Source organism: Rutilus rutilus (assembly GCF_951802725.1).
Source record: "Rutilus rutilus genome assembly, chromosome: 1".
NCBI lineage: Eukaryota > Metazoa > Chordata > Actinopteri > Cypriniformes > Leuciscidae > Rutilus > Rutilus rutilus.
The window spans coordinates 27,693,406-27,717,858 of NC_140209.1; the positions used below are offsets into that span (position 1 = coordinate 27,693,406).

The window sequence follows — 24,453 nt, forward strand, 5'->3', positions numbered from 1 at the left end:
CGACATATGCATAAACGGCAAAGCAAACATGTCTTCCTGTTGGGAAGCACTTAATGACAGAGTAACCATCAAACCCAGAGACGTGACATTAAATCACAAGCTTTGTTAGCTGACGGCACAATATACTTTAGTGACAGCTTCATCAGTTCCCATTGGGAAAAAAAATGATGATGCGGTCTTTGTCTTGAGTTACGATTAAACAAAAGCTTAGTCCTGCATCTGTCCCAGTGGTTTCTGTTATTATTTAATGTCAACTTAATTACACGCTTCTAGTCTTGTTGTGAATTATTCAGCAATTAATGTTATTCAGAACAAAATTACTTTCTCCACCTCTGAAATTACTTTTCAGCTTAAGTCACCAAGCTCTCTTATTTTAACCACCTGACACTTTTCACCATCCAAATCATGAATTGATTTGGATATTGAAATGTCATCCCGGCCTACATTTTTTTCTCACCCCGAATTTTTTTTTTTACATCATAAGTAAAATGGCAAAAACCATTTCATGTTGACTTAAACACCCCAATATCCCAGTTGTGAAAGAGTAGATATTTGCTGATAGTCATTTCGTCCATTTTTGTATTATTTTTCAACTAACAGCACATTTTTGCCTCATCCTTCCTCTCTCAGCTCGATTTTAAACTTAAAACATCAGTTGTACCATGTTTAATACAGAATTTTAAATCTTTATCATAAACAAATGGTCTGTAGCTGGAAGATGATTTCCAGTTATTTCAGCAAACTTCATAGATGAGTCACATGACCAGAAAAAACAATGATTAAAAATATATTTATGCCCTACATAAATAATATAGGCATTAATGCTAAACCAACTATATGCATTTAAAAAAATCAATTTCAAGCTATTCAAGTAATAATACTTAAAGTAATAATAATATTTGTATTTTTTTCTAAAGAAAATGGTGTTAGCACTAGTAAAATTAAGGGGGAGGGATAAATAAAAAATATAAAATAATGACAAATACTTATTCAGGTTTTTGTTTATTTCCCTAAAATAATTAGAAAAGCCTAAGCTGATCAGCCATTTCATGTGCATAAAATAAAATTACATAGAGAAAATGTACAAGTGCCTTTTTCACACACCACTGCACTCAGTTTACTCACAAAAAAAACCCTGCCTGATTCAAACTGAAGTGAAATTACTCAGTTTAAGTGAGTAAAGTATCCATAGTCTCCATAACTCAATCTCTATATGAAAATAACAAACGCAATGTCTTTCGTCAGTGCTGAAAAGTTTCTGTTTCAAGTTGAAATTAAAATGGCAAACATTCCAAAAAAACAAATCTATGGTAGTGTACTTGCCCACCGGCACCATGGTCAGGCCTGAAGCAGAATCAATAGCAGCGGGACAGATTTCACTTCTGATCCCAGCCAGGAACCGATACACTGTATTTCAGAGTAACTCGGATTAATCTCCAGCTGCTTTAATCTCACCCAGCTGGACTCCTACCCAACATGGATTTTATGATATATATGTTAAGTTCATAGCCGACTGGTTCAGTTTCCCCCCAGCCTGTCTTCTGATAGGTTGGGCTGATGTAACCCTCACCCTGAGTGATTGGCCATCAGTTTGCCTTGAGTCGTTTGACGGCTGCTTCTTGGTTGAGGTCATCTTGCTCTCTCTTGGCACCTCGGCTCGTCTCTTCCAGCTGGCGGCTCGCTCCGGACTCTCCGTTAGACGGAGGCTCACTGCTCTTCTTCATCTCTCTCCTTTCTCTTCTCTCCTCCATCTCTTCAATCTCCTCCGCAAACAATGCCTTCAGAGGCCGAATGAGCCGCGGAAGCATCTGGAAATCTCCAAATCGAATCTGAGACCACAAGAAAACAACACATCAAACCTTACGTTTGATTCACAATGGAATATTACTTCAATTCTGTTTGTGCAGCATTTCTCAACTAAAAAAGTGAGGTACAAAAGGAAGAGGAATAAAGGGAAAGAAGGAAGTAACTAAGGAAAGAATGATTAAGGCATCCTTGCGTCCATCATACATTCCTTAGTTACTTCCTTTCAGATTTTAAGGAAGCAAATAAGGAATTAACAACTAAGGAAATTAAAAAAGGAAGACAAATGAAAAATATAAGTGATGTATGAAGTAACTGAGAAAAGGAGGATGCAAGTAAGGAAGGAAATAACTAAGAAAGGAAGGAATGAACGAAGGTGCAGGAAGTAACAGTAGGAAATGAAAGATGTAAGGAAGGATGCAAGTAAATAACTAAGGAATAAGGAAGGAATCATGTTGTAATTAATGCAGGAAGTAACAAAGAAAGGAAGCAAGGAGGAAAGTGAAATAAGGAAGGGATGATGATGATGATGATGTAAATAATGCAGGAAGTAACAAAGAAAGGAAGCAAGGAGGAAAGTGAAATAAGGAAGGGATGATGATGGTGTAAATAATGCAGGAAGTAACAAAGAAAGGAAGCAAGGAGGAAAGTGAAATAAGGAAGGGATGATGATGATGATGTAAATAATGCAGGAAGTAACAAAGAAAGGAAGCAAGGAGGAAAGTGAAATAAGGAAGGGATGATGATGATGATGATGTAAATAATGCAGGAAGTAACAAAGAAAGGAAGCAAGGAGGAAAGTGAAATAAGGAAGGGATGATGATGATGTAAATAATGCAGGAAGTAACAAAGAAAGGAAGCAAGGAGGAAAGTGAAATAAGGAAGGAATGATGATGATGATGTAAATAATGCAGGAAGTAACAAAGAAAGGAAGCAAGGAGGAAAGTGAAATAAGGAAGGGATGATGATGATGTAAATAATGCAGGAAGTAACAAAGAAAGGAAGCAAGGAGGAAAGTGAAATAAGGAAGGAATGATGATGATGATGATGTAAATAATGCAGGAAGTAACAAAGAAAGGAAGCAAGGAGGAAAGTGAAATAAGGAAGGGATGATGATGATGTAAATAATGCAGGAAGTAACAAAGAAAGGAAGCAAGGAGGAAAGTGAAATAAGGAAGGGATGATGATGATGTAAATAATGCAGGAAGTAACAAAGAAAGGAAGCAAGGAGGAAAGTGAAATAAGGAAGGGATGATGATGATGTAAATAATGCAGGAAGTAACAAAGAAAGGAAGCAAGGAGGAAAGTGAAATAAGGAAGGAATGATGATGATGATGTAAATAATGCAGGAAGTAACAAAGAAAGGAAGCAAGGAGGAAAGTGAAATAAGGAAGGGATGATGATGATGTAAATAATGCAGGAAGTAACAAAGAAAGGAAGCAAGGAGGAAAGTGAAATAAGGAAGGGATGATGATGATGATGTAAATAATGCAGGAAGTAACAAAGAAAGGAAGCAAGGAGGAAAGTGAAATAAGGAAGGGATGATGATGATGTAAATAATGCAGGAAGTAACAAAGAAAGGAAGCAAGGAGGAAAGTGAAATAAGGAAGGGATGATGATGATGATGTAAATAATGCAGGAAGTAACAAAGAAAGGAAGCAAGGAGGAAAGTGAAATAAGGAAGGAATGATGATGATGATGTAAATAATGCAGGAAGTAACAAAGAAAGGAAGCAAGGAGGAAAGTGAAATAAGGAAGGGATGATGATGATGATGTAAATAATGCAGGAAGTAACAAAGAAAGGAAGCAAGGAGGAAAGTGAAATAAGGAAGGGATGATGATGATGATGATGTAAATAATGCAGGAAGTAACAAAGAAAGGAAGCAAGGAGGAAAGTGAAATAAGGAAGGGATGATGATGTAAATAATGCAGGAAGTAACAAAGAAAGGAAGCAAGGAGGAAAGTGAAATAAGGAAGGGATGATGATGATGATGTAAATAATGCAGGAAGTAACAAAGAAAGGAAGCAAGGAGGAAAGTGAAATAAGGAAGGGATGATGATGATGTAAATAATGCAGGAAGTAACAAAGAAAGGAAGCAAGGAGGAAAGTGAAATAAGGAAGGGATGATGATGATGATGTAAATAATGCAGGAAGTAACAAAGAAAGGAAGCAAGGAGGAAAGTGAAATAAGGAAGGAATGATGATGATGATGTAAATAATGCAGGAAGTAACAAAGAAAGGAAGCAAGGAGGAAAGTGAAATAAGGAAGGAATGATGATGATGATGTAAATAATGCAGGAAGTAACAAAGAAAGGAAGCAAGGAGGAAAGTGAAATAAGGAAGGGATGATGATGATGATGTAAATAATGCAGGAAGTAACAAAGAAAGGAAGCAAGGAGGAAAGTGAAATAAGGAAGGGATGATGATGATGATGATGTAAATAATGCAGGAAGTAACAAAGAAAGGAAGCAAGGAGGAAAGTGAAATAAGGAAGGGATGATGATGTAAATAATGCAGGAAGTAACAAAGAAAGGAAGCAAGGAGGAAAGTGAAATAAGGAAGGGATGATGATGATGATGTAAATAATGCAGGAAGTAACAAAGAAAGGAAGCAAGGAGGAAAGTGAAATAAGGAAGGGATGATGATGATGTAAATAATGCAGGAAGTAACAAAGAAAGGAAGCAAGGAGGAAAGTGAAATAAGGAAGGGATGATGATGATGATGTAAATAATGCAGGAAGTAACAAAGAAAGGAAGCAAGGAGGAAAGTGAAATAAGGAAGGAATGATGATGATGATGTAAATAATGCAGGAAGTAACAAAGAAAGGAAGCAAGGAGGAAAGTGAAATAAGGAAGGGATGATGATGATGATGATGTAAATAATGCAGGAAGTAACAAAAAGAAAGCAAGGAGGAAAGTGAAATAAGGAAGGGATGATGATGTAAATAATGCAGGAAGTAACAAAGAAAGGAAGCAAGGAGGAAAGTGAAATAAGGAAAGGATGATGATGTACATAATGCAGGAAGTAACAAAGAAAGTAAGTAAGGAGGAAAAAGAAGTAAGGAAGGGATGATGATGTAAGTAATAGAGGAAGTAACTAAGGAAGGAATGATACAAGGAAGTATGGAAGTAATTAAGTAACTAAGGAAGTAATTAAGTAACTAAGGAAGTAAGAACAAAAGGAAGGCAGGATTTTAGTTAAGAATTAGTTAGTTATTTGACAGCATGTGTCTCCTCACCCTCATGTGGTCAAACGAGATTCCCACTTTACTGTTGAAGTCGTCGTTGAAGAGAGGGATCTTAGCGTACCGCTGACTGAAGTGATTCAACACGATGAATTCAGCGTTCATCTTCATCCCCATGCCAATAGCCTGAGACGTGGTGCTGGAAACAGATTCAGATTCAAACAAAGATCGCTGACACAATCATGCAACTGTGAATCTGAATCTGAACCTCAACTTCAATTTACACAATAAACGCCATTAGAAAAGTCTGCACCAATAGAGTGCTGTAATACTGTTTCCCTCACCCAATTCTCATGACTATTCTCTACAAAGCTCGAAACACAAATCTGTAAATGTGTGCATTTCAGTGGATAAAGCTAAACCGAAGCTTCACGGACTTAGACGACACTCTCCAGCCTCTCAGGCAATCAATTCCTCACTGAAACCCAAATGAACTCCCACAAAATCCCCAATCAATTCCCCTCAGAAGTTCTCAGAGTTATTCAGCTGCTCGATTGGAAAAGGCCCCAGGCGTGACACGAGGAGCGGTTCATCCAGAGACACGGCGCTCCGGCGGACGACAAGAAACCCAATCAATGCTCATCTAACAGGAGAATCCCAGAACTTTAAGAGAGAGCCGCTTTAAATGAGTCCTCCATCAGGAAACGCATTATCCTCTGGGAAAGCTGACCACTTTCATTTCAGAAGGTTTTCTCCTCCTGTCTGCGACTGAGCTCTCAAATCAAAAGATGGTTTATCTTCTTGTCTGTTTTGTTAGTTTGCACTTGCCCAATACAACCTCACTTCCCACAAGGCAAAAGCTGAAGTGTTCGATAAGAGCTGCTGATTAACACTTGCAATATTAATGGAAGAGAATTCATGCCAAGTTGAAATGCATTGGAACAATCTAGATGGAAACTGTGCCACAATGAAAAGGCAATACCTTTTCACTCATTCAAAAGTACTTTTGAAAGTCTCTTATTCTCAGCAAGGCTGAATTAATTTGATCATAAATACAGTAAAAACTATAATATTGTGAAATATTATTACAATTCAAAATAAGTGTTTTCTATGTGAATATATTGTTTAACTGTAATTTATTCCTGTGATCAAAGCTGAATTTTCTTCATCATTACTCCAGTCTTCAGTGTCACATGATCCTTCAGAAATCATTCTGATATGATGATTTGATGCTCAAGAAACATTTATGATTATTACCAGTGTTTTATGTCAAAATGAGATGCAACTGTAAAGAGAGGCTGTTATTGAAGGATGAAACTATACTATATATATATAAAAAAGGCGTTTGGACAAAAGCGTCTGCTAAATGACTAAATGTAAATGTTTAAATGGAACTAAAGAGGGTGTTTTTGCTGCTTTACCTGTAAAACTGGTCAGAATTGATCGTGAAAAACTCAATTAAGACAGATTTGGTGTTAAAGACTTTAACAAACATTATTTAAAAAAAAAACACTTGATATGAGCCTGTAGATCTGAATTTCTCTTATATCTGGATAATATGTCATTGAACCTGTGTTCATGTTACCTGTGTCTCTTCTCCAACGCCTCTTCTTCCATCCCATCCTCCAGCGTGGCTTCATGAATCAAAAGTGTGGCATTCTTGCCTGAGAACAAACCAAGAGATGAATCAAACTCTCTCCCCGCAGATAAATTACAGCTGACATGCTGTTCCCTCTTTCACCCTATTGTGAAGCACACACAAACATTCACACATCAACACACACTCCATTTTTTTCCCTTTAGAAATCAATCACGAGAACTCCAGCGGCCAAACAAGCACCGAAACACCAAAGACCTTTCCTAATGAGCCGAGCGGACCGAACCATCTCAGCGTTCGGGAGGGGGAAGGATGAAAACCCACCGGAGCCATTAAAGAGGTTTCTGTGTGATCGATTACGTCGCTGATCAAGACGGGAAGCAGCATTTAAACGCAGGCTTCATTCGTATCGATCCGTGAGTCACTATAGAGATTCAGACGCAATTACAGACTCTCTCTCTCTCTCTACAACCGGACTGATGGGCGTTTAATGACCAGATTCTGAATAACTCAATATTTTGAGGGTTTGTCCAGACTGAGAATTAACCATAAACGTGTAACTATAAACCTAATAGCATGCAAAATGTAACCAAGAATTAACCATAAACATGTAACTATAAACCTAATAGCATGCAAAATGTAACCATGAACCTTAATGTGGGTGTGTGGGTGTGTGTGTGTGTGTGTGTGTTCACAAAACTCAGGAAACCTCTCAAGAACATTTTCCGGCTCACATTTCAGCTCAAAATCAATAGAATCAAATTACATTTGTATTAAATGCAAAAAAAATAAAAAAATAATAATAATAATAATAATAATAATAATTTAGGTAACATTTTACAATAAGGTCCTATTATAGTTAATGTTGGTAAATGCATTAACAAAGATTAATACATACTGTAACTAATGTATTTGTCATTGTTAATTGTTTGTTCAGGTCCATTAAACAATATTATTAGATACAACTTTTGATTTGAATGATGTATTAGCAAATATCGGAATTAACATTAAGACAAATAAATGCTTTAAAGAAGTTTTTTCGGTAACACTTTACAATAAGATTTCATGTTAACATTAGTTATACCATGATCTGGGTGAATACTCGATTCTGATTGGCTGCAGTGTGTCCATTAAAAAGTGTTAACAAATACAAACTTTGATTTTAATAACATATTAGTAAATGTTGAAATTAACACGAAATGAAACCGTATTAACTGTTACCGTTTTTTATTGGTAGTTAATGATAACTAATGTAGTTAACTAATGTTAACAAAAGGAACATTATTATAAAGCATAATTTTATAAACCATAATTTACATAGTGAACTATTTATACATCATACTGGTACTTTTTTTAATTTATTACATTTTGATTAGAATTTCATCAGAAGGACTAAATAATCATCACTGAGGACAATAATTACACACACACAAACTAAAAGTATCAGTGGATTACACGTTCTAAACTCTATGACCTTTGAAAGGCCAGTTTTAGTCGATTTGACGTCTTATAAGAATATAATATGGCATCATATGTAATATGTATACACTCATGTGCAAAAGCATCAGCGGTTAGAGTGTGTGTGTGTGTTTGTGGATTTTACCGATATTGGCGACGGCGTCGCAGGGCATGGTGTCTCCAGAGAACACGAGCTGCCAGCCGGACTGATGCGTCAAACTGCAGGCAAACGCGTTCTTACAGTGACGAACATAACACGTCTGAAACTACAGAGAGAGAGAGAGAGAGAGAGAGAGAGAGAGAGAGAGAGAGAGAGAGAGGAGATATCACTCTTTAGATCAGTCACAACATAGATCACTCTTTATTATTTATTGAAATCACAATCTGTCAGTCTGAGTACAGCTGGGAGATATTTTAAAGAATTATGTATAATAGTTTGTTGGTGATATAAAATTAACAACCATTTTAGATCTTGTGATTGAGATTTGAATGCGCTTTTTATACAGCCATTAAGCTTCCTTAAAACCCAAAAGTGCATGAAGACAGAAAAAAATATTTTAAATAGCAATAAAGATTGATTAATCATCACATTGGTGCTTATGGATAAATAAAATATTGGTAGTTACTTTTTTAATGTTCTTTTTTGCTTTAAACTTTGTTTAATTTTCTGTGAAACTGCTGTTTGCTTGAAATTATGATTCCAAAATAAAATAAAAATAAAATAAAATAAAACTAATTTGACTAAAAACTAAGAGCAAATGTGTAAACATTAAAATATATATTGGGCATTGCTAATGCATATATAAAAATAAAATATAATTAGTAACTTTATGTTCTTTTTTGCATTCAACTTAAAAAAAAAAAAACTTTGCAACTGCTGTTTGCTTGAAATTATGATTCTAAAATAAAATAAAATAAAACTAATTTAAGAGCAAATGCATAAACATTTAAATATATATTGGGCATAGCCAAAAGGACAACGCAATTTTTAGCTATTTCACAAAAAGGCTCCACAGACCTTGACCAGGTCATTCTTCTTCAGGACAGTCTGAATGAAGGATTTGGTCTTGACTTTGGGGATCTCGGCACCGTCAAACAAAAACTTTGATGGGATAATACTGGAACAAAACCAGAAGCAATAAGTGTCAAGAAACAATACGTTTTTTACATTGATAATGTATTTACTGTCACTTGTGAGAATGACAGATGCTCTAACAGAAAGACGGACAGAGATATAATGTAAAGTTCGGTCTCGTACTTGATCTGGCTGAGGATCTGCTGGCAGTGGTCGTGGTACTGGTTCAGCCACGTCATGATCTGTACCGGAGCGATCAGGAACACGGGACTGAATGCTTTACCAAGACTCATCTGCAACACACAAGACCACGGTCACAGTGAAATAATCCATAGCACAAACACAGAATCATACTGAACCCGAAAAATAAAACATGTACATACCAGAGCTCTCTCTCGCTCCAGTAACAACTGAATCAAACCCTGCGAGGACGACAGAACACACAGCAATGTCAGCAGAGCCATAAATGGCGAAACACTGATACAATATTCCTACTTTTTATACATTTATCTCTCAGCTCTCTATGATTCTGCTCTAGACTAAATTAACTAAATGAATAACTTTTTTACAACAAAAATGAACCATCACTGAGTTTACTTAAGCAGGACTGTGACGCTATCTCTGTAAAGCTACTTTGAAACAATATGTATTGTAAAAAGCGCTATATAAATAAAGGTGACTCGACTCTTAGAGGTTTCTGCAGTTAGATATTTAAGCATAATGATGCTAAACTGTATAACGGACCATTTATTTAATTATTTGGTAAGTATCCATATAATTAGCAGGATAACGTACAGTCAAGCGGTCTTTATGGCCAAACAAACTGGTTTATTTTTTTTTTATGTTTATGTTTTTTGATGTTGTGTTCGTGACGGCCTCACCGTGTGATGATCTGCGTGCAGGTGCGACACAAAGATGGTGGAGAGTTTGGAGAGGATCTCGTCCACGTCATTGCCGTAATGACGACACAACTGACCGAACGTTCCCTCCCCACAATCCAACAGCAGCGACTGAGACGGGCTGAGGAGCAGAGATGATGATCAGACACGCCTCGGCACTAAATCAACTCCGCTGATATTATGTTATAGCAATAAAACACTGTGCTACTGTGATTTTACCACAGTTAAGAAGTATTGTTTGGACCAATGTGAACCAGAGGGACTAAAACCAACTTAACCACGATAAAATAACCATATTTCATGGAAATTGTTTTTAGAAAACATCAATAGCAACATCATAAAAGGCATCAATGTTGATTAAATAATTCCAGTGACTTGTAGTAACTCTTGCCAATTTTTATTATACTTTTAATTATTCATAGTGTATATTTTAGCAATAAGCCCCTTGAAGCCGTGTTTTACAGTGGATTTAGAACAGCTATGGGCCGTTGTTAGCTAAAACCCCCTTAGCTGTTCTAAATCCACTGTAAAACACGGCTTCAAGGGGCTTTATAAAACGGTTACTCCATAAAAATATTCATTTTAATATTTATTTTATTCAAAAAATAAACACCAGCATCAAAAAAACATAACGTTATAACACATATTCCTCTGCCAAGCAATGTAGTTCCAAAGAGGTTGCTAAGCAACACATGCAGCAACAAAGACTCACAAATGGCAGTTGCGCAGTAACACTGATGTAATGCGGTCACAGGTGTGTGTTTGTTGAGTAATTTACAACAGCTTCGAACGCGGCTCAACCAAATAGAATCAAGGACCGGAACTAACCGTTTTATAAAGAGTTAAGTCTATAGCTGTGTCTGAAACCGCTCACTCGTTCACTAATCCCTACATAGTGAATGGCAGTTGAGTGCACTACATCAGCAAAGAGTGAACGAAAATGAGTGAGCGAATTCGGACGCTGACACGCGCCAGAGAGCTCGGACAATTTCGTCATAAACATTATCTACTCATCTTTAATATTTCCTTTTTTGGCTGTATGAATTGTATGTAACAATTGTATGTATTTTTCACGTTTATTGCGTTATTTGATAAAAAAAAAAAGAAGATAATAAAAACACTTGCTTGTCATATTTACTTTTTACATTTCTATGTGAAAATAAAAGAGAACAAAACACTACACAACACATTTGTTTATTTAAATATAGATATAACGGTATATAAAATAAATAAATAAATAAAACTGTCAAAAAAAAAAAAAAAAAACTCCGTTATTTAAACATTACTTTCGCGGGGTTTCCAGTCAGTGTCCTTCAGCTTACTCCTGAGGTAAACCAGGCATAAAATGTACTCCATCCTGTTCGTTTTCATTCTGACGAAACTTCTTTTCCTGAGGAGAAGAAAACGGCTTTTTTTTTAAAGTTGCCGCCTCCGTTGTTACCGTCCGCCATATTTATTTTTCATTCGCGCTCTATTGCCTTATCGTATTGGATTGTGGGAAAGAGTGTCTCAGCAAGTGTACATCGGATGTACACTCGAATTGAGAGGATTGTGGGTAAAAGTAGTGAACGAATGTAGGGAATGATGTCGTTCACTCAGAATTCGGACACCACTACAAAATGGCCGACACCCTAAATAGTGCCCTATATAGTGGATAGGGAGTGATTTCAGACACAGCTTATATTGTATATAAGAGAGAGAGAGAGAGAGAGAGAGAGAGAGAGAGAGAGAGATAGATATAGATAGAGATAGAGAAATATATAGATGGATATATAGCGGAGGGCGCAACTAAATGATCATGTTACTTAACCACCACTTGATTAACCAACACAAAATTGTTGTCGTTTTAAAGCTTATAAGCTCGGCTTTACAGTGAATATGGGGAATATGACCATCACTGAACAAGTGCTTTTAAATTTGATGAAATACTGAAGTGCTCTGTTTTCATAGTGTGAAAAAATAACTGCTTTACATGAAATCGTGATCTATAAAATCATCATACATGAACAGATAGATTTGTGTCAAAAATCTTTGAAAAGGTCTCAACTAGCAGAATACAACAAGCATATTTGTTTCAGTTAGAGACCAAACTATATCAAGTATATGTATGAAAAAGCACTGCAGATGCACGTGTAAACAGTATACGCATGATACGTTTGCGCTACATTTTTGTTTTTAACTTCATGTTAGTAGACATTAGTAATCGCATATATCTATTTAGAGCAGGCGGTCCAAACACAACAAAAGACGATGCATACGAGAGACACTGACATTAAAGCTACAGGATCTGATCGCGTCGAGATCATGACACTGTTTTTCCATAGTCATTTGAAAGTTGAACCAATGGAAACTGGATCTCTGGTATATTGGGACGGGACAATGTGTAGAGAGCGATCACACACTGTTTTACAGCTGGAGCGTTTTTGGATTGGATTGACAATTCTTAATTTAGCGTTCGCTATAGAAGCGCACAGCTGAAACTGCGCTGGAAGATCATCACTCATCAACCAGGATCTTATTACTTGCTTATTCTGTGCTTTTATTGTGGCGTTTACAACAGTGAGTAGTTCCTATGTTCAGTAAATTTAGTTTGTTTGTTTTTTTGGACCCTTGGTTAATTATGCTTAGAAATAAACGGCTAGTCCAGCTAATCTATTGCATGGCCTGAATATATTAATACACTTGGAATAGGTAACTATGATGTTGTAATGAACGAACTTCATTTTTCCTTGTGTGTCTGCTGCACGTGAGCCGTACGCACCTCAAAACTACACACTCTAATGATGACCGTGGATAAATATTACCTGATGTTCACTAAAGTGCCACTGACGTTTCTGATCTTCATCGGCAGGGACGAGCCGGTGCCCAAAAACACGATCTCGGGAAACTTCTCACCTTCACCAGCACAGGAAACAAACAAACAAATGCGATAAACATATGAAAACTGAATTAATTCAGCACATACACCCACTATAAGAGCATAAAAACTTCATATAGACGAGATCCATCTTTATTATGACCATTACAGAAATCCATTTACTCTTGCAGGATCTGAGGCGTCTGGCAGAGATACAGTAGAGAGAGAGTGAGAAGTGAAGAAAGTTTTACTCTGAGGAAATTAAATGTCAAGCTGTGGAAGTGTTCTTGTCTTTCTGCTCTTCTAATTCAATGCTTTCATCCCTCCTTCTCTCTCTCTCTTTTGGAAAGCTCACCAGATGTGGAGACGGACGCAGCCGCCTGGAACTTTCTGCACTCCTCAACTTCCTCAAGAAAGTTTGGCACTTCGGCGGCTTCCTTCGCAAACTCCTCAGAGTCGCAGGACAGGATGGCATCTCTACACACACACACACACACACACACACACAAAAGTGCCTCAACTTAGATCAAGATTTATAAGAACTACCTAAGAGCTGGTTTGTTGAAGCTGTAAAAATTGCTTAACTTTCACACTGCTTTGTTTCACACTATTAACTTGCGCAATAAGCTTGTGAACAAAATATTTGAGGTATATGAGGACCACAATTAAACTACAGTAGTCAACATTTGAAGTGGATCAAAAAAGTTAGACAAGACGAGAACGGGTATTGTTCAAAATTCATGTATAACTTTGATGAAAGGTTTTGATCCACTTCAAATGTTGACTACTGTATTTCAGTTGTATCATGTGACACACTGTGGATCAACGACCTGAACTGACCGTTGCCACTCCAGTTTGGGCCGAAGCTGAAACTTGAGCAGACACTCGGCTCTGACGTTGGGAACGCTTAGAGACGCCTGAGGCTCCTGCAACAGAGACAAAGAACAGACCCGTTAATAACTGACTGAAGTCACAATGGGCAAACATAGAAAAAATACATTAAAATAGTTAATTAAATTAGAAAAAGACATTACAAAAAAAACATTAAATCAGAAAAAACAACAACACTGAAGTACATTATGTACATTAAATGACAATAAACACTTGACAAATAATATATAGTTGAAATGTTCCTACATGCAATAATCGAAATCTAACCAAACTGACCAACAGAGACAAAACAGAAACTATTTCATATTAAATTAACAATTTTTTTATTATTACAAAAAATACATAAAAATAGATCAAATTGTTATTCGACCCCAGAATGAATATATTGACAAATTATAATTAAAATTTACCAATGGAAATGCTTGAAAAAAAAGAACTGTTAAGAGTCTATTAAATATTTAATTATGTAAATATGGAATGATCCAATGAATACTTACAGAAATATGTACAGAAACTATTTAATTGAAAATGCCAAAAAGTAAAAAGATATAAAAAAAAGGTATTAATTGAAATATATATATATATACAGTACTGATCTCATCTCTAACTCATCTAAAGCACTAGGAGTGTGTGTTGCTGTACTTTGCTCTTGTAGAGTTTGAGCTGAGGGAAGATCTCGGGATGGATGAGGTTGAGCTGCGTCTGGAGTTTGAGACTGCGGGCGTTGTGAGGCGTGAACGTCTGCTCGTTCATCACCAGATGCTCCGTGCTGCTGGGAAACCTGACACACAACAGACCCGTCACCACACACACACACACACGATCAGATTCCTGTGATCACTGGAGTCCAGCTGTACCTCTCCATCCAGCTCTTGTACTGATCCGTGTTCAGCACCGACTCCGGCGTCATGTGGACCACGAGAGCCGCCGAGTCCTCAGATCCGCCGCTCTGATACCTGCACACACACACACACACACACACACGTGTGACACTAGCCGCTTTCCGACCGGAGGAACCTTTTCACAGTTCCTAGAACTATTGGCTAAAGTACCCGGAAGTCGGCGTGTTCGCACCGCAGGAACTAGGAACGATTTTAGTTCTAGGAACTAATTTAGGTCCTACTTCAGAGTAGGGTCTAAACCAGCACTATAGGAACTACCCGTGACGTTAGTGTACGCTGATTGACCGAACGCACGCGGAACACCAGCACCCGCCATTTTTAAAACAGCTATATGTAAACACACAGATTATAGCCTATATATTTACTCCATAAACTAACTATACAAACATGGAAAACAGTGATAGATGGGTCTCTAAACCTTTATGCTGAAGAGAAAATCCAACACAACTTTGAGGGGACCAAGTCAAACATGATTATGTTTATCTGCCCAGCTAGCAACACTGGACGTCAACCACACGGCATAGGCTAATAACCTTTTTTCATATACTGTCTACTTTCTATAACAGTTCTATCTAATAAGATATTAAAGACAGATTGCTAACTAATAAACACAGAGAATGCGAGCATTGTTTGCTCTGGCGTTCTCAGCGCCGCCAAAATAAAGGTCCGTCGCTCCGTCAAAATAAAAGTCACCGTGCTTGCGTCACTCCCTTACCCCTCCTATCAGTTCCTATGGCCACTTGGCCAGTGCGAACGCAAACAGCAAAACCGAGTTTAGGGGAGAGTAGTTCTTAGAACTGTTTAGAAGTGGACAGTTCCTAGAACTAAGTTCCTAGAACTACTTGGTCGGAAAGCGGCTACTGTTAGATGTATATGGAGAGAAAGTGGGCCTCATATGTCTCTATAGGGGCTTTTGCAGTAAGAACTAGCCACCAGGGTGGTTCCCATAAGAACATTTTCCTGGTTGCACCGCCAGTAGGAACTCTGAAGTGACGCAAGCATGTAGGGCTGGGCGATATATCGCATCACATTGTTATGCGCATCTCGTCAGTAAAGCCGGTTCCTTGATTAGTAGTAAATCACCATCACCTGCTTTCAGATGGAGCAGCATTTACTACAAAGAGCCGTAGTTAACTGACAAGCTGAGCCATATCGCATTAATTATCACGGACGTATCGGCAGCGTTATTAGATAGAACTGTTATACACAGAAAGTAGACAGTAATGAATAGTTATTAGCGTATGCCATGTGGTTTATATCCAGTGTTGCTGAGCAGAAATACATGATCATGTTTGGCTTGGTCTCCTCAAAGTTGTGTTGGATAATCTCCTCAGCATAAAGGTCCCAGAGGCCCATCTATCACTGTTTTCCATGTTTGTACAGTTAGTTTCTGGAGTACATATATAGGCTATAATCTGTGTGTTTACACAGCTTTTTAAAAACTGCTGGTGTCTGTGTTTTGCGTGCGTTCGGTCAATCAGCGAACACTAACGTCACGGATAGTTCCTATAGTGCTGATTTAGACAGACTCTGAAGTAGGAGCTCAATTAATTCCTCCAAAAGGTTTTCCTAGAACTAAGGGCCGTGAGAGAACGGCGCGAGGCCGGTGGCGTGATTGCTAATGAGCGACACCTGCGCGACGCACCGGTCTTGAATCTCTCACGGAGGAGCGGTAGCATAAAGGAGGAGCGACGACAGTGGAGATCGAGAGAGGAACAGGCCTGGATTTTATTTGATGTTTATGTTTTATTTGATGTGACAGCAGTCGTCCGTGAGGGGCTGCTGTCTTTTACTTTCGTTTTGTATTTGTTTTATTTTTGGCATTAAAATGTGTTTGAATATTCGCCGGTTCCCGCTTCCTTTTTCCCACAACATTTAACCTCGTTACACTGCGGAGCATGGCAAAATCCGGGTACTTCCGCCAGAAAGAAAAGGTTCCTCCGGTGCGAAAGCCCCTCACGGGAGACGTTTCTTCACCTTTGTAAGACGTGATTGGTGCAGAGCGGCTGAATGAAGTCTTCTGACGGACAGTCGACCACGATGAACACAGGTCCGGGATCAGACGGAGTGCACAGCTCTTCCGGTCGGATCTGAAACACACACTGCACAGTCAGAACAACCAGATCCAAAGTCTTCAGATCAACACTGGAGTCTCTCGACACTACAGATGTTCAGAAACACCTGTGCAGAACTGAAGAATCACCTCTTTTCCATCGTGTGTGACAGTTTTCCCAGCTTTCAGAGCCTCGATTATGGGCCCGATGGCTGCTGTTCCCCTACAGGTAAAGAAAACAAGTATATGTTCATATTTAGGGATGCGTGATATATCGGCTGATATATGTGCATTTTTAATGTCATAGTTATCGGTCTGATAAGAAAATTTGGCTGATATATTAAAGCCGATAAATAATGGATTATTTCCTTCAGATGAGACACTTGAGATGTGCCATGATGGTTTTGAATTGCTTGAAATATGATTGGAATCACTTCAAAAAGGAAAATACAGTTAATGTGCAGCGCAAGTCTGTCATATCGGCTACATAAAATTATAATGAGGATATTATAATTGTGTGTTTTGGGACGTGGCTTTTAATGGAGAGACTTTTGTTTTTATAATCAGACTCTCAAAAATTATATAAACATTTTGATTTAGATTTATCGGCCAAAATATCGGTTATCGGCTTTCAAATATAAAGGATTATTGGTATCGGACAAAATTTTCATATCGGTGCCTCACATGCGTGTTATATTTCCGTCCTGAACACACAACTGATCAGATACTCACACCGGCAGGCCCATCTCTTTAGCTTTCAGTACCAGAAAGTTCCCTTTCTTGGAGTGTAACTGAAGGAATATTACATGGAAAATAAGATATTAGGCACTGCATGGTCGTAAAAGGTGAAAAGATACATGAAGTTATTATAATTATTAATTTTATCATGTAGATTTCAGATTATTTCTGCTGACCTTACACACGTAGGCCACCACGAGAGATGAATCTCTGGTGATATTTCCTTTGCCTTCTGTGAAGAAAAAAAACATTCATATTTCTGATTAAACACATTAGTGCCACTCTCTTTAAGTGCACTTCAAAACAACCACAAATTATGAATATGACGCACATGTGACATGCAAACTGAGTTTTAAATGAGACATGTTTGTTTAAAGGTTTGCTGGATGAAACAAGTTTAGATTTTATTTGATTTTTTTCACAAATGCAATGGAAATATTATTTTAATCACTTTAATTATTATTATTGGAGAAAATATAATATAACAATATAACTGGCGAAATGGAACTCAGATTGAAAATATTTATTTTTTAAATTGAACAAAACAAATTTTATATTTAAAATTCAATACATTATTTTAATTATATTAGACAATAATAATGGACAAACTTATTTTTTTCAAATGATCAACAAACAATGTAGTTAAAATGCAATAAACACTTATCTTATTATATTTTTATTATTTAACACTAATGTCATTAAATAAAGCAATAGTACAAATACAGCAGCCGCACACTCAATTTTCTATTAAATAAAGCAATAAAATAATAATATAAATAATTTAAATGAAATATATATTAAATAGAATTCTAATTTTCATAGCATTTCCCCCTTTAAACTACATAGTTTGTGACTCACTTAAAACAAATTGTATTCAGTTTCAAATCTACTTTATTTTGAAAGGAAAAAGTAATTTTCAGTGAATATACGAGACTTCTGATTCATTAGCCACTGGAGGTAAATAACTGGAACAGGGACGGGGCGACATCAGTCCTGCAGAGTTCAGCTTCAACCCTGATTAACTGAAGCCTCAGGCTGTGTCCGAAATCGCCCCCTATACCCTTAAATAGGGCATTATTTGAGGGGACAGCCATTTGTAGTGGTGTCTGACCTTATCGAGTGCACTCATTCAATCCCATAATGCACCGCAATAACGAGTGTACCAATGATGCATATGCTACATCCAGAAGCTCATAAACCGGTGTGTGTGTGTGTGTGTGTCTTGCCTGGACTGGGTGATCTTCTGCTGGCGTTCAGACTCTGAGTCTCCTCCAGATCCTCCTGTCTCCTGAGCGCCCCCTTCTGACCCCTGTTAGGACTGCAGCTGCGCACCGAACCTGGGGAACGTCTGCCGGCCTCGGCCTCGCGCTCGGCTACACACAGACACAGAGAGAGAGAGAGAGAGAGAGAGAGAGAGAGAGAGAGAGAGAGAGAGAGAGAGAGAGAGAGATCCTTTACATGTGAAGGGTTTTTAAATGTTCAAAACAGTGTATGATGAGGCGACACTCACAGAAGAGAGGAACTTGACTGACGGTCATCGTGTTGTCTTTATACTGAGGTTCAGTGTACGGCCTGACAGCTGCAAAACAAAGATTTTAGTATCATTTATATACTATTTATATTACAATTTTCAATTAGCTTTTATAATTTCTACTCTCTAGTTTCAGGTTTCATTTTGGATTAAGTTTTAGTCATTTTAATTAGTTTTTGATTTATTGATCTCTTTTTAGTTTTAGCGCATTTACTTTACTTTTACACTTATAGTACTTCAACAACTTAAAGCTGCAGTGTGTGATTTTAGCGGCATCTAGAGGTGAGGTTGTGAATTGCACCCAAGAGAAGTTGCAGTGGCCGACAGGAAGTGATGTCGTCGTCTGAGACAGCAGAGAGTAGCCAGTTAAGGTTTCTTTACAAAGATAAATTAAGAAATGATGTTTACTTTATTATTCAGTAAAACGATATGTTATTGCGAATATTATTGTTACTTGTTCATCATTGTGTCAGTGTTTTATTCGCTGACTTTAGCTTTAGCTTCTTTGCATGAAGAACAACATAGTGACGAAACGTGTTTGTCCGTTCAGGGCCACTGTATAAACATGTGGATGTAAGGGGACCCGAGGTGTATGTGGAAAGAAATGGCTCATTCTAAGGTAATAATAACATAACGGTTCATTATGTAAGGTCTTTATACACCACTGAAAACATAGTTATGTATATGATATTGCATTTCTGTCAACAGATCCTCCTAAATATTACACAATGCACCTTTAAAACTAAAACAAAAAAACGTTGCAAAAAAAAACCCTGAAGAACTTGTTCATCTGACATTTATATTTTATGTCCGCTCTATTTAAAGCTTATGTTATTTTAGTAAACTATAACAGCACTGCATATATAATATAACTGATATGAGAAGCTAGAGGAGAATGATAACGGTGGACTTTACCAAGTTTAATGTCTTCCAGCGGTCCTGAAAACACTCGTATGGCCTGTAAATATTTCTCCTGAAACAACAGAACAACACAATTCAGTCAAACACCACCAGGAAATTCATAAAAATATCCCAACGGACACAAAGATCTGCATAAACGCACCAGCTGTGGCGGTCCTGACAGGACACACTGAGGGACGCCCGTGTCTTTGAGGGTCAGGATCATCCCTGCAAAGCACAAAACACAGTGAAACACAGAGCAGAGCATCTGATCTTAGTCTTTACACGCCAATGCATAAATCTGCAAATAGCAACAAGAAAATAGTGTGGATCTGAAGAAAATAACACTGGAAAAGCTTGAAGTGCGAGGGAATGAAAAGCTAAAGCACCTGATAAACCGCCGACCGTCTCCCAGCTCATCCTGGTGAGGAAGATGTTGTCCAAGCGAGCAATTTTCATTCTGGATACACAATCAAAACACAAACACATGGCGTGTGAACACAGAAGAGTGTCATTACGTCACGTCACAGTGAACCTGCAGTGTTAGTTGATCTCTTACTTGTGTTCCTGCATCAGTCTCTGGGTTCCTTCACCACAGTTGAACAGATACCTGCATATTAAACACATGCGTTACAGTTAACATACTGTAGATACAGAGCGCTAGGCTATATACATACAGGTGGCTTGACATTTTATACTCAATTTCACTAATAATTCACACTATATTCAGCTTAGGTGCTCATGTATATTCAAATATAAATAATAAAACATCTATATATTCCTTTAGTAGATGCTTTTATCCAAGGCACCGACATATCTGCTGAATCAAAGTTTAATGACTTTTGTTCGTGATGTATCAGAGTCTCTTATAAGGGAATTTCTGTAAATGTTGTTTTTAAATGAAAGATAAGTGATTATTATTTGACTTTATTTATTTGAGTATTTATATAATCAAATAAAGTTTGAGATTTTATAATATATATTCATTTTATATGTAATATTTATAGGTAGCACTGTGATTTTTTTCTAAAACATTTATGTAATTTTATATTTATAATTCATCAACTCAGATAACGTTATATTAGATCAGGTTTAAATAGTAAAACATGAAATATCATGATATTTCTTAAAGCATGTATTCAAAATTTTTATTCATAATAAAGATTATTCAAATAATATTTGTATAAAAGTATATCATGCATATGTAAATAAATAAACTACTGATTTGTTAAACATTACATAATGTGACAATGTTCGTTAATGTTACCAAGCAACTAATGTTATGTTGTGCTTTTATAAGTAACATGACTCTTATTTTTCTCTTTATATTCCTCGGTCAAATCAATATATTAACACATTTCCTTCAGTCGATTTGTTAAGCATTACATGACATATTGTGCTAATGTTTGTTAGTGTTATTTGAAACTTATGTAATGTTACCTTTATTCTATTTTAATACATTTATTTAAGTTTTTTTTTTTTTTTAATGTTTTATTGTACACCAACTACTGATATATTAATGATGATTATTGTTGAGTGCTGTTATAGTGTGATGTTTGACCCTCATGACAGATCCTGTGTCACGTGACACTGCATGATGTCGCGTGAGACTCACCTGTTATACTCGGAGAAGACGTACAGCGACGCGCCGTTATCGCGACTCCCCGCGCCCGCGACCTGCACATACACGGTGGACGGCCCGTGCAGCTCGCCCTGCCTGCGGCTGTCCCTCGTCTTCACATGTCGCCGCGTGTCTTTCAGTGGTCTGGTCTTCCCGGAGGAGTGTGTGTCCATCAGAGTCTCTTCAGCGGCTCTCAGACTCAGAGCTCGGTGTGTGTGTGTGAGGAAAGAGCCGCGGAGGCGCGCGAGCATAATAAACACCGCGAGCGCCTACGAGGAGCGGCTCATAATATCAGATCAATAAAGATAAAAGAATAACCCGAGAGTGCTGTGTTTGTTTCTGTACAGCACAGCAGTTTGAAGGACTCACTCACACATGTGTGTGTTGATGCTGCTGGACGCGCTTCCGGCGCGTGATGATGACGTCTGGACTAGAAATAGAATCAGGTGGAATGACGCGAAAATATTTTAGATATTAATATAAACGTGCCTTTTAAAATTATTCAACAGGGTTTGCATCGCTAATAGATCATCCAGTTTAAATCTGATATCGACAAAATGTGTAACTCTTGTCAGACTCTTGTACATTTATTTTGTCACTGTAATTTTACTACATTATTCTGTGGAAATGTTCTCCACTTATGTGATTGATTATTTGTACTCTCAGTTTTCATTATATTGGAAAAAAATGTTTTGATAATACTTGGGGAACTAACATTTAGTTCTGCCATGAATAGTAAAAAGGTTGTAAAAAGGCCAGATACGACTATTTTAATTATTAACGGTGTATTTTTCATTTAATGTCTGTTATTAACAGTTAAACATTGTGATTATTGTTCTGTCATCTGATGAAACGACGCGCTGTCAGTTTATAACCGTTACTTTTCTCCGCGCTGTTGAGGACGGACCAATCACAGGCGTTTCTGAATGCTGGATAATGATTTCCAAACCATCGTTAAATGGACATCGTTGTGCAGCATTCTCATTTGTATTTCAGATATTACTTTGTGTTTTTATTAGACTTGAACAATTATACGTTAAAGTTAAAAAAACGTCGTGAAAATTGAACGTGTCTCAAAGTGAAAGCAGCTGAGCCGCCAGGCGCTTCTAGAGGGAAGATAATCATTTTTATTGCGTATCAAAGAAACGATTTTTACATACACACTTACCCTTCACTTAATAAACGTCATCTTAAATTTTTCGACAGCAGATGTTGCTATCTAATAATATTCATATCGGACACCTGGGGGCGCGAGACACCTGAGGAAGCCGAATCCTCCGATGAAGATATCAAGTTTTGTTGTTGTTGTTGTTGTTGTTGTCTTACAGGCCTCATATGGACTCTTAAATATGATGTATTAAATAAGTTCATTTTAAGGATCCAATACCCAACAAACAAATGGCAGTCCACAACATAATATCTCCATAAAATGCCCCATTAAAACTCCTTGTCCTGCATCATATTAATAATATAATAATTGGGCTTTGTATTTTATAGGCCCGAAAATGGATTATAAATATGGCTAAATGTTTACACTAGTCAAAAATTTGTAATAAGTAATTTTTTGCATCTCTTGGCAGCATTTATTCGATCAAAAATACAGTAAATTAATAGCAATAATAACAAAAACAAAAATAATAGTAATATTGTGAAATATTATTACAATTTAAAATGTTTCCCATTTAAATATATATTAAAATGTAATTTATTCCTGTGATCAAAGCTGACTTTTCAGCAGCCATTAGATTCTGCTTTTTAAATGTATATATTTAATTTTGAAATTAAAATGTAACTATATATATATATATATATATATATTTATTTATTATTTATTGATATCAATAGTGAATTAAGTCATATTAAAATTAAATATATGGGCAACAACTTCAATGGAAACAAAACAAGCAGAAAAAACTCCTAATGTCAAATCACTGGATTCATTTCTTACAAGATGATCTACACTTTAATAAAAAAAGTATCAAACATGGAGTCGTTTCCATATTCCTCAGTTTTATTTATAATATCAGCACATATTCGTTGTACAGTGAGGATGGATGTCCTCGTTACAGAAAGCCCGGCCACCTCTGCGTCATTCACCTTTACATACAAAACACGTGTTTAATATCACATACATGAAGAGGAGGGGACCGGACACGAGCAGATTCCAGTACGGCGACGGCTTCCCAATCATATATTCCACAACTCATTTCAGAAGTATAAATACAATTCCAGGCTTATTTATTATTCATTATTTTATATCGGTTTAAAATCACTATTCTGCATCCACGAGAGAGAGAGAGAGAGAGAGAGAGAGAGAGAGAGAGAGAGATTGGGGCCAGACCGTCACGTGTGTCCCATCAGAGGCCTGTGTGTGTGTTTATACGCTTTACAGATGTGTGTGTGTGTGTGTGACGAGACAGAGAGAGTGAGAGTGAGAGAGAGGGAATCATGGGTAGGAGGTATATTACAGTCGAGCTTGAATCAAACACCGGTCTGCGGTGCTCTTGTGTACGTTTCCCGTTTTAATACTGCAGTTCTGTGATGAAGCAAATCTTTACACCGTGTTCAGACGCGCGTGTGTGTGTGTGTGTGTGTGTCAGTCCACGTACATCGGGGAGCTGGGAGACGCGGGCATCATATCCAGGATCATGCAGACGTAACTGCCCACGTCCACCGTACGCTCCTCGTAGATCTGAATGAAGGGATGTTTCTGACAGAGAGAGAGAGAGAGAGAGAGAGGTTTGGTTTACTTTCATTTCTTTAACTTCAGCACTTCTGCTTTACTTCACTTCAGAGTTCCTCCTCAACCCTCACAATGAACCTCTCAAACGCCTGTATCACAGTTGAAGCGTTAATGAGTCACAAGATGTGGCTCAAAGGAATACTAGTTCACCCAAAAATGAGAATTAGCCCATGCTTTACTCACCCTCAAGACTCATCCTA

At 37.3% G+C, this 24,453-nt stretch overlaps 2 protein-coding genes across 4 annotated transcripts in view; both read right to left on the bottom strand.

Moving 5' to 3' along the window:
* Nucleotides 1-984: 984 nt before the first annotated feature.
* elac2 (elaC ribonuclease Z 2) lies at nucleotides 985-21,942 on the bottom strand. The gene is made up of 24 exons (XM_084388025.1): nucleotides 21,505-21,942; nucleotides 20,449-20,499; nucleotides 20,279-20,349; nucleotides 20,053-20,117; nucleotides 19,905-19,962; nucleotides 18,969-19,037; nucleotides 18,685-18,831; nucleotides 17,635-17,690; nucleotides 17,453-17,511; nucleotides 16,871-16,943; nucleotides 16,645-16,757; nucleotides 14,623-14,721; nucleotides 14,408-14,546; nucleotides 13,715-13,800; nucleotides 13,230-13,351; nucleotides 12,822-12,912; nucleotides 10,000-10,138; nucleotides 9,502-9,540; nucleotides 9,302-9,411; nucleotides 9,062-9,161; nucleotides 8,189-8,309; nucleotides 6,574-6,652; nucleotides 5,043-5,187; nucleotides 985-1,829 (listed from the first exon to the last, which is right to left on the bottom strand). Exons 1-24 carry the CDS (start codon nucleotides 21,759-21,761, stop codon nucleotides 1,587-1,589), a joined length of 2,532 nt encoding a protein of 843 aa, XP_084244151.1. The 5' UTR covers nucleotides 21,762-21,942; the 3' UTR covers nucleotides 985-1,586.
* Nucleotides 21,943-23,500: 1,558 nt separating this feature from the next.
* Nucleotides 23,501-24,453, bottom strand: part of map2k4a (mitogen-activated protein kinase kinase 4a) — a 16,960-nt gene continuing 16,007 nt past the window's right edge. For all 3 annotated transcript variants that reach the window (XM_084388140.1, XM_084388139.1, XM_084388141.1), the window contains one exon: nucleotides 23,501-24,220. In XM_084388140.1, coding sequence (XP_084244266.1) covers nucleotides 24,107-24,220 — 114 coding nt within the window. In that variant the 3' untranslated portion in view covers nucleotides 23,501-24,106. The remainder of the gene's footprint in view (nucleotides 24,221-24,453) is intronic.

What these genes read in the sequence shown, in the direction of transcription:
- elac2 (XM_084388025.1), bottom strand. Translation starts at nt 21,761, where the DNA reads ATGCTCGCGCGCCTCCGCGGCTCTTTCCTCACACACACACACCGAGCT. An exon ending in CAGAAGATCACCCAGTCCAG is followed by an intron (nt 17,691 to 18,684) that starts GCAAGACACACA and finishes TTTTCTTCACAG; the next exon opens with AAGGCAAAGGAAATATCACC. An exon ending in AGAAGAATGACCTGGTCAAG is followed by an intron (nt 8,310 to 9,061) that starts GTCTGTGGAGCC and finishes CTCTCTCTGTAG; the next exon opens with TTTCAGACGTGTTATGTTCG.